Raw genomic sequence first — 9,491 nt, 5'->3', positions numbered from 1 at the left:
GATTACTTTTTTAGTGACTATTAGGATCATTATATAACTCTCAAAATATTTCAAAATTATATCAATTTTAAGAATTCATAATTCTCTATCTAAATTATGAAATTTATGTATGGTATAGTTACACTAAATTGGATGTAAGAAATATAATAAATTTGATTCGAAATATTTCTGATACTTCAATAAAAATTTTACTTTAAGAATCTCCTAAAAACTCAGATCTAAAATAGTATTTAAAATACTATTTTATTTATATTTTAGCGTTGTTCTAGAGAGCAACCAATAGAATATTTAGGGTTTGTCAAAAGGTCTTTTTTTATTGAAAAATAAATAATATTTTAGCGATGATAAAAATAATAAAAAATGATTGTTAGGACTATAAAAGAGAGAGGGGCTGGGCGTCTCTTGGGCGAAATTGGGTGGGTTGTGACCTCTCCGCCGATTCTACCCAACGCCCCTCTCCTCGCCGTCGTGGTTATCGCCGGCGGCGTGAAAACTGATGGCTAACCGCCAGCTCTCTAGCACCCTTAAGAACTTAAAGGTGAGACCTCGATATCTTCCTCCACCTCCACCACCAAGCTCTCTCTCTACCTCTTTCACATCCCTTCCACAAAATAATGGGTCTATTTTCTCGTGTTCCCAGTTCATGCAACGGGCATCCCTCAAGGAGGATAAGGTCAAGGAAGTTGAGAAGGATAAGCCCTTGGCAAACTTCGACGTTGTCCCGGCCCCTGCCAGAAGATGGTGCGCTTCACTATGCAATTTTAGGGGGTTCCCTTGCTTGTTATATATATATATATATATATATATATATATATATATATATATATATATATATATATATATATATATATATATATATATATATATATTGCGTATGAATTGATCTTATTAGGCTTGTATTGGAGTATTTTATCGCTGGGATGTCAAATTGTGCTTCTTTTTAGGCTTTGTTTTTTTGCGCACTCGCCAGACTTATGTTGTTACAGTAGCTGATATATTTATGCTTTTTTATTCTTCACCATCTGGAAGAACCTTACCGTGTATATTTATCCTTTAGGGCTTTTTTTGTAGCCGTATCAACATGTTAAGGGCGTCTCATTTGTGGGCTTTTCATGGGAATATAGACTTGGCTGCTTCCTGAACTAAGAATCATGAGCATCGATTCTAATATGGTTTGAGTGGGTGATGCTGCATTTCAGCTGACATTACTGTATGTTGATAGTCTTTAGAGCTCATCTTATGGACCGATAATTGAATTTTGAATATCTAGTTCAAATTAACAATGCTGGTCTTTGGTCAAGGGTATATGAGATGGGTAATCACATGCCAGAGCTGCCTGAACAGAAAAAGGGAAAATTATCCCTTTTCTTCTCCTGGCTAATCAGTGAGCAGTGAGGTGCATTTGCAATTATTATGATGTTGCCTAGTCATGAAACATGTTTGAATCATTTATCTCTTGTTGCCTTGTTGGATTCAGTTTCACATGGCCGATCAAATTTTTTACAAAGGAATGACCGAATGAGCAAGAACATTGGTTCATTAGCCTGAATATTAGGTATGAATTTGAGACATTAGAGTTCTAGAAATAATAGTATGATGTCTATTACCATTTAGAAAAATGACTCAGTTAAGTTTTGTTTCTGAGATTGAAGAGGGCTGAGAGCAGTTCTAGTATACCATAATTCCACTGGTGATATTGGCTTAAATAAAGCTTGGTGGTGGTTAAAGGTTCATTTAGCTGACTCAGATTGTGATGATATTGTAGCTTCTTTTGTAACAAAACTGATCCAATAATTGCTCATGATACAAGAGGTGTCGAGCTTTTCATCAAGCAGAACTGTATTATAGTTATTCCTCTATAATTATTGAAGTATTCCTTCATGAATAAAATATCAGTAGACAATAAACAAAACAGTGACATTACAATTATGTTTTTCCTTTTCAAATTTCAAGTTAGTGACATATACTTTTATATTATGCATGCATGATGTAGTATATTGACTGACTTTTGTCTATAAATTTATGCATGCATGATGGTAGCAGTTTAATTTTGGTGAAAAAATAGCATAATAGGGAAAAGAATGTGAAAATAAGTTAGTGTCCTCCCCAGATAACGTAAGCTATGACCTTGCATCTCTCATTGCAGAAAATGATAGTTACATCACCCAGGAACTTTCCCCGTCTGTGAAAATTTTATGCTACTTTAAGTTCATTTGGTCGTCTATGATTAGACATTAGACAAGATTGTAGCACCTTGTACTTTTGACTAAACTGGAGCTAGACTTACCTGTCAGTATTTGATGTCATCTCCTCTTCCCATCTACTATATCTTGCAAGGTTTTGATGGATGAAGTTCAAGTTTTGATGCAAATAATGGCTAATAATTAATTTATTATAGCAAAAGGTAATTACGCTCATCCCAAGTGCCCCTCACAGTATGTCCCCAGGTTATGTGAATGGTGGTAAATCACAGGGTCAACTTATAGCCGAGTTGGTCAAAGTGAGAGGATTTTTTTTTCCTAGGCATGTGCCGCTGGAAATTGATCCCTTGCCCCATTGTAACAAGTCTAGCACCCTCTAGCCAACTAGGCTAATAATTAACTTATGATGATAGTTTGAGTGGCTCGCAAGGATTCCCATCACACTAATTCATTTACTTAAGCTTTTCATAATTCTTATGTCATTGGATGGAGATGATGCAATCGTTTGGGCATGTTACATTGCTGAAAATTTTAATAATGTCTTGTTGGTTAATGTTGCTTTAATTTTATTGAAGTAACTCTCACTATTAGTGTATGCTAGTTGTGCTGGCAAAGTTAGTGAAACGACTTGCTATTTAAGTATGGATAAGTGTAACATATGATATTAGTTATTTTATAATATGTTTCATTTATGAAATGAAATTGACACAATATAATAGTTGGAGAGTAGAATAGAATAGGAAGAGAATAACACTATCCTTCTTAGTTTGGTTTGCTTTTGTGCATGGAATTGATGCTCTGTTCTCATTCTCATGTGTTCCCATTCCCATGTCTGGTAAGATCAAAATGTAACTTTAGGTCATATCAGAATAAATATTTCTGAGACTGACAAAAGGAATAGATAAGTATTTCTAAAACGATAAAAGAGATAGCTGAACACTATTATGAAGGAATAACAGTTCTGTCGGAACTGGTATTTGTCTCATCTCCTAGTTAGATGCAGGAGGCTAGGAATAATTATTCTTTTAGAATTCATCAATAATGAAATGATTAAACATGCTTTCAGATAATGTGACTTATGGCATTATAATAGCTAGTTGTATATTATTCCAATTCATTAGTTAACTATATATTTCCATCATACTTTGATTATAGTCATTCTAACCTTTTTGTTTGTTTAATTCTGGTCGCTCTAAGGTATTTATGCTCTCTAGTCTTCAGGACTTACTATATTTACTTATTCATTTCTGAGGTTGAGTTATCCATATTTTTGATGTACCGTCATCCTCTTTATTTAACATTTTGAAGATCCACTTCTACTTCATATTTCTTCCCACAGCATTGTTATAATGGAAGGTGATCCTCATCCAGGAGCTTTAAAAGGTCGGATGTCCTTTCAGAGTTTCAATCCCTCAATAGATGTGAGTTACAGTATATATATAAACATGTTGTCAAGTTCTAGGCCTTTCACTACCTTGCTTAAAGGTTTTCTCTTTGCAGAAACTAAATGAAGAGGCTGCAAATAACCAACAAAATGTTGCTACTGCTTCAAATAGCTATGGAGATTCATCTAGGTTTTAATCTTGGTCTTTCCATTTCATACTTCTCAGTTCTGCATTTGCTATTTTTTTGTCAACTATTTCATTGTCTTTTTTTTTCTGCTGTGTCTTTGGTAAAATTATTAATAAGGACCTAGAAATTTGTTTGCTAGAAGTCTCTGTAAAACTTCTTTCAATTTATTTGTGTAATGTTCAATCAGAACAAACAGTGCTCAGAATATCTCCATGAACGAAGGAATTCATAGGCTCTGGTGCTCACGGATATTTTGATTTTACATCATGCATTTGTAATGAAGCTTCAAACATAACAGAGTCGGATAGCCGTTCGAAGTCGTAAAATGAACTCCAGTCATTTTTACTCATCGAAAATAATTTAGGACATGTAGTATGGATGGTATCCTCCGATTGAGTACCATTGAGATTCATGCTCATAAGATTTGCATTCTTTTATACTGATGGTCAAGACTCAGGATCTAATTGAATTTTAAACTCTTTTTTTTCCATCCGGACTTGAGATCGGCATTTGATGGTGCTTTTTTTGTTTCTCTATGAATAAAATCAGTAGCTTCGTGTTTTTTTGCTGATGCAGAGTAGGTGAAGCCACGGCCATAGGCTCCAGGGAGCCGAGAATAGGAAGATCAAACAATGGTTCAGACGTTGGCCTCAAGAGGAAGCAACCTGAAGTGGATAGCGACAACACAACTCCTGAGGAGATGCTTACAATCTATAGTGACCAAGGTAAACAGTCATCCTCTAACAATAGAACAGGTTCTCTTAAGCAACAGAAACGGGGAAAACTTGACTGGAATGTTCTAAGACCCCCCAAAATATGATCAATAGGGTTAGCACATACATTCAAATGTATTTGTTTATTTCTCCCCCCATTGGCTGTCGTTTGTTATTTTTTTCCATAGTTTCAGTGTACTCATTTGTAACAAAATTTAGTAGCAACATGGATCTGACATCGGCGAGCTTCTCTACAATTTGGATGAGGCGGTAGTTTATTTCGTGTTCAGACATTGTTAAAAACTTAAAATTCTGTTGTGTTCTCATATGGAAGTGTTGTATGGTTTGCTCGAGCTTTAAATCTGTCGATCCCGTGGATAAATGTGCATCGATCCTTGACGTTTACAAGTCTTTTGATCTATTAACGTGAATCTATTTGATAAACATGTACAATAAGCATACTTATCGAAGGATAACATTGATGATCACTGGTTGAGGAAACATTCTAAACATGCTACGGAGAGAGGACGAACAAATCATCTTTTACCATATTTATCCATGACAGTGTCAATGGGGCGTCCGGGATTGATCCAAGCACGGAATCATCTTTAAAAAAAATCATATTCATCGAGACCAAATTATGCATGAATAAAGATATTGCCTACCACAATTCAAATATGAATTTACCTTTGCCCAATTAAAAAAACTAAAACTAAGATGATCCAAATGACGACAATTCGAATATGATTTGCACACGGTTCTCGTTCTCCTTCATGAGCCATCAGTGAAATACTCTCGCACCTTATTACTGCTCAAAATCATGTGTCAAGGATAGTTGAACAAGAAAAACTTTAAGCAGTGGTGCATTCCGCTGTCCATATAATTCTAGATAAAAAAGAAACTAACAGATTCCAATCCATTCAACACCAAACTGATGGGCATTAAACTCCACGGGTTGCATCTGGATTTCAGAGAGGAATTCAAACGTGATGACCGTCTTTAAAAGTGTAATAAACTGTATATGACAATCCACGAAAGCTGCGTCCGGCAAAAACATTATTGCATTAGTCAGGATACTGTTATTGCTCTATCCAACATAAAATTGGAAAAATCATATGCCTTTAAAACGTCATTGCACTTAATCGTGAACACAAGCAATGGTCAAGGAATTTATACCAAAAACAGGCTAAATGATGCAAAAAGACCCTCCTGAAGTAATGCTCCATGACCTCCAAAATCTTCTTCATCTACTTTTAGTACATACGTGTAATAGCCATATATAATGCTGGTTGATAGCACCATAAATCTGCAGAAAGTAGAGGTAAGTTAAGAGATTCACTAGATAAGAGAAAAAAATGGTAATATATCACTGCTAGAGGTGGTTGAGGCATAATTCTATTTGCCTATAGATGTGGAAAAAAAATCCATGTTTTAAGGAATGAAGGAATATGCATGAAAACGAAACTAGTAGCTAGGTCAATAGCCCAATGCAAGTTAGTAAACTAAATTGAAGCAGTACATTTTACCTGGTGTGGATGGATATACTGATTGCCACATATTATGATTGCCGCATCGGTTCCATATAAAGATGTAATCATTGCTATTAACAGGAGTGCACAAAAAAAATCAACATATCTGATCCGAAACTGAAGACCATACTTAACCAACTTGTGATTTTTTAAGGTTTTTGGGATACAAAATATTATTTTGAGTTCATGGATGGATTTGGGTTTTGTACTAAAACTGGAAGGAAAAAAAAACAACCCCAACTAGTATTTAATTATTACATAAGACATTTAAGTATAAAATCATATACAATGTAGTTACTTCTTATTAAGTAAGATTAATAAATAAATAAATAAATGACTCATGTATTGATTGTAGCTCACCCACATTGTAAAAGTTCTAAGCTTTTACATAATTTTGCAAGTATAAAATCCAAAAAAAAAATTCTGGAATCCCAAAAAACTCCAAATCCCTGACCCAACATGAAAATTTAAGATTCAGATTTTTTTTTTAATAAAATTGCATCCATGTTCGAATTAGGGAACTTTGTTATCCGCCAAGCGACATCAGGATGGGTCAGAATTTTCTTAAAACCTGAGCAAACCCGACTCGTGCCAACTCATAGTTAACTCTGTTTATTAGCTATTGCTGCAGCTATATTAATCTGTTTTATTTCCACTGAATTTAGTAAAATCAGTCTCGCTGAGTAATCGAGGTTACCCGAGATAAACTTCTATACTAATTTATATGGAAAACTAAGATTAGCATTCACTTGATATACAATTGCTTAAATATGCACGGTAAAAAAGTTATTGGAATAAGAACGACTATTCAAACAATATAATTAACATTCATAAATACTAAAGAAATGAATAGTACTATGTTTTTGGGTTTGGCACATTCATGTCAGTTTTGGATTTTTATTCTCATTTTCTTAGAGCTTTTTATAATTTATAATTGGTAATTCAAATTAGGGTTTGACAGAGTTAAATCTAATTAGGTTGATATTAGATTAAGAATCAATCAAGTTTTCTTGAATTTTCACAATTTTAAAGTATTTTTTAGATGAATATCAAAACCTAAAACATGATCAGACCCAAGAGAAGAAGGTTCAGTAATAGAAGTGCTCAACTATCTCCCTTGTCCGAATTAAATAAGAATTATCTTCTTGATGACATTTCTCTATTTCTCATTTGAATATTACAAATGATATATTTTTGTTTTTTTTTAAGTTGGCAGCAGATATCTAGTTTATGCTGACTAATTCTGAAGGTGACCGGTTCCGCCCCACAAATGTTTTCCACTGACCACTAGGATAAATCAGGATAAATCGAGAAGCGCTCGCAACGAGCGGCCCATCAGCCTATCGTTCTAAGGTCAACCGCCTATTAAGGTAAATTCATCCATTAATTCGTCAAAGTTAGGACTCGATTCTTAGATGTCTGGAAACTAAGAAAGTGTTATGCCACTACACCATTGCCTCGGGGGCTTTTACTGACAGATCATCTTGACCCACAAATGACACATTCTTGATTCATACAGCCAATCCTATCGATGATGATGATGCAGAGTTCAAAACCAACATTTGTGAGTACTAGCTGCACCTAAATAACTACTTACTCTCCAAATCCGTTTCAAGGCTCTCTTTGAGTACTTACTTCTCATATGTTAAAAAGTGTCCATAACTATGTAACCATCTAAATGGATAGAATATGCAGGTAGGTCACAATGTTAAGCAAACCTAAATCTGAACCAAGTCTGATTACAAATAATACTACAGAGCCTGAACCCAATTACAAATATAATATGAATACCCGAATGTGATGCAATAATAGGATTGGGGAATTCACATATATTCCACTACTGTCATCCTTAGAAAAGAATGAACTATTTGTGGGTTGGGGAAGAGTGAACTAAATATCGTTAGATCTACCAAAAACTGTTAATAAAAGGCTAATAGAGCGAGAACAAAAAAGGCTTCATAGACAAATACAGTAGGAAAGTTGAAATTTTCAATTGCAGAAAACCAAAGCAAGCCATTCTGGGGGTGGGTAATGGCAGAACTTACGCTACAATCCAGAAAGCCCCAATCAAAGGTACTGCGCCGCAGAACAACCCGCAGGAAAGACCCAATCCCTGCCGGATCCAATGCAGCGTATCCCCCAAATTATCCTATAACAACAACAACAACAACAACAACAACAAAAAGAAGCACATAGTTAAGGATCGATCTAGACCAGATCTGACGAAAGACAACCCTAAATTTCACGCGATTAGTTAGTTTCTCGAAGCCAAAAAGAAGGGAACCATTCGACGGCAAGTCGGCCTGGATACCTTATCCCACGAAGCCTGGGGATCGAGCAATTTGAGGAATTTAGAGGATGGAGTATGGCCGTTCTGTAATTCCTGCGAAGAAGCCTTGTTCGATTTCGTCTTCTTCATGATCAAGAAAAAGGTGGCCTTCTCGCCTGGATCGGATCTCCGGGGATATGGCAAGCCCCCCTAGGGCTTGCTTTAGCTTGACCGAAAGATTCTACTCGAACGGCGATATTCTCAAGGCGGCGAGTTCTTCGATCACGTACGTTAAATACAGGTAAAATAATGATTAGAAGCAAATTTGATTTTTTTTTACAGGAAATTGTTTTAAACCTCCGTACAAATTTCAACATTTGTATTCATTTCCCTTATCAATATAAATTTATGATCAAATTAATTTATTTATTTCAACTTTCTAATCCTGATAAATTATCATATTACCCTCATTTAAATTTAAAATGCACAACTGCTCCTTTATTTTTCAACATCTGACGCATCATTCTTCGAATTCGTGACTCCAAACCTTGGCAACGCATCCTGCCTCTGCAACTCAAAACCTCGCGACACACTCCACCTCCGCGACTCTAAACCATCGACAATGCACTCCCCAACTTCATCCCTAAACCATCTCCATCAACGTTAAAAGCAAAAATCAGAGAGACGGCAGAACTCGACTAAACCATCTTAAACCCTTGAATCATCGGTAAATAAAATTTGTGTGCCTTCGATTTCGACTAATTTGTTATTCCTCTGCGAAAAGTTGAAGCTTTAGTTCATGGGTGTTTTAGTTCATGAGTGCGTTAATTCATGAGGGCTTTAGTTCATAGGTGTTTTAATTCATGAGTGCATTAGTTCATGAGGGCTTTAGTTCATGAGTGTTTTCAATAAAATTAGATTTAAGTGTCCGCATTGTAATTTTATGAATGAGTTTGTATTGCATATTCTTCAATTCAAGGAACGTGAGGTATGTATAAATTTGGTAGTGATTATCAATAAACTGAGTAATGTACTCAATTTAAGCACTCTGATGTCCAAAATCTACAAGGTTGTACTTTAGGATATGAAAGGATAAATTGTTATAATTATTGGTGTTGTCCATTCTACTGACTCGAATAAAATTAGTTTTGATGTTCTAATTGTATTTTTATAAGTGTGTTTGTGTTTTATTTTCTTCAATTGAAAA

General features: G+C 35.1%; 2 protein-coding genes across 2 annotated transcripts; one reads left to right on the top strand and one right to left on the bottom strand.

Annotated features, from left to right (window-relative positions):
• The first annotated feature begins 397 nt into the window (after positions 1-397).
• LOC122045359 lies at positions 398-4,814 on the top strand. Its single transcript, XM_042605551.1, has 5 exons — positions 398-538; positions 641-741; positions 3,541-3,622; positions 3,702-3,775; positions 4,350-4,814. Exons 1-5 carry the CDS (start codon positions 497-499, stop codon positions 4,591-4,593), a joined length of 543 nt encoding a protein of 180 aa, XP_042461485.1. The 5' UTR covers positions 398-496; the 3' UTR covers positions 4,594-4,814.
• A 453-nt stretch (positions 4,815-5,267) lies between these two features.
• LOC122045358 (respirasome Complex Assembly Factor 1-like) lies at positions 5,268-8,587 on the bottom strand. The gene is made up of 4 exons (XM_042605550.1): positions 8,327-8,587; positions 8,061-8,164; positions 5,663-5,792; positions 5,268-5,524 (listed from the first exon to the last, which is right to left on the bottom strand). The coding sequence occupies exons 1-4, from the start codon at positions 8,432-8,434 to the stop codon at positions 5,486-5,488; spliced, it is 381 nt and encodes a 126-aa protein (XP_042461484.1). The 5' UTR covers positions 8,435-8,587; the 3' UTR covers positions 5,268-5,485.
• Between the last annotated feature and the right edge of the window lie 904 nt (positions 8,588-9,491).

Source organism: Zingiber officinale, chromosome 2B (assembly GCF_018446385.1).
Source record: "Zingiber officinale cultivar Zhangliang chromosome 2B, Zo_v1.1, whole genome shotgun sequence".
Taxonomy (NCBI): Eukaryota; Viridiplantae; Streptophyta; class Magnoliopsida; order Zingiberales; family Zingiberaceae; genus Zingiber; species Zingiber officinale.
The sequence above is the reverse complement of the archived record's forward strand: the minus strand, read 5'-3'. Positions and strand labels throughout refer to the sequence as shown.

Bases quoted from the DNA above. Each gene is read 5' to 3' on its own strand.
- LOC122045359 (XM_042605551.1), top strand. From the start codon at position 497: ATGGCTAACCGCCAGCTCTCTAGCACCCTTAAGAACTTAAAG. The intron at 539-640 runs GTGAGACCTCGA...TCGTGTTCCCAG, and splicing joins GCACCCTTAAGAACTTAAAG to TTCATGCAACGGGCATCCCT. The intron at 742-3,540 runs GTGCGCTTCACT...TTCTTCCCACAG, and splicing joins CCGGCCCCTGCCAGAAGATG to CATTGTTATAATGGAAGGTG.
- LOC122045358 (XM_042605550.1), bottom strand. From the start codon at position 8,434: ATGAAGAAGACGAAATCGAACAAGGCTTCTTCGCAGGAATTACAGAAC. The intron at 5,793-8,060 runs GTAAGTTCTGCC...TACTTTCTGCAG, and splicing joins GGGGCTTTCTGGATTGTAGC to ATTTATGGTGCTATCAACCA. The intron at 5,525-5,662 runs GTATAAATTCCT...TGCCGGACGCAG, and splicing joins CATCATTTAGCCTGTTTTTG to CTTTCGTGGATTGTCATATA.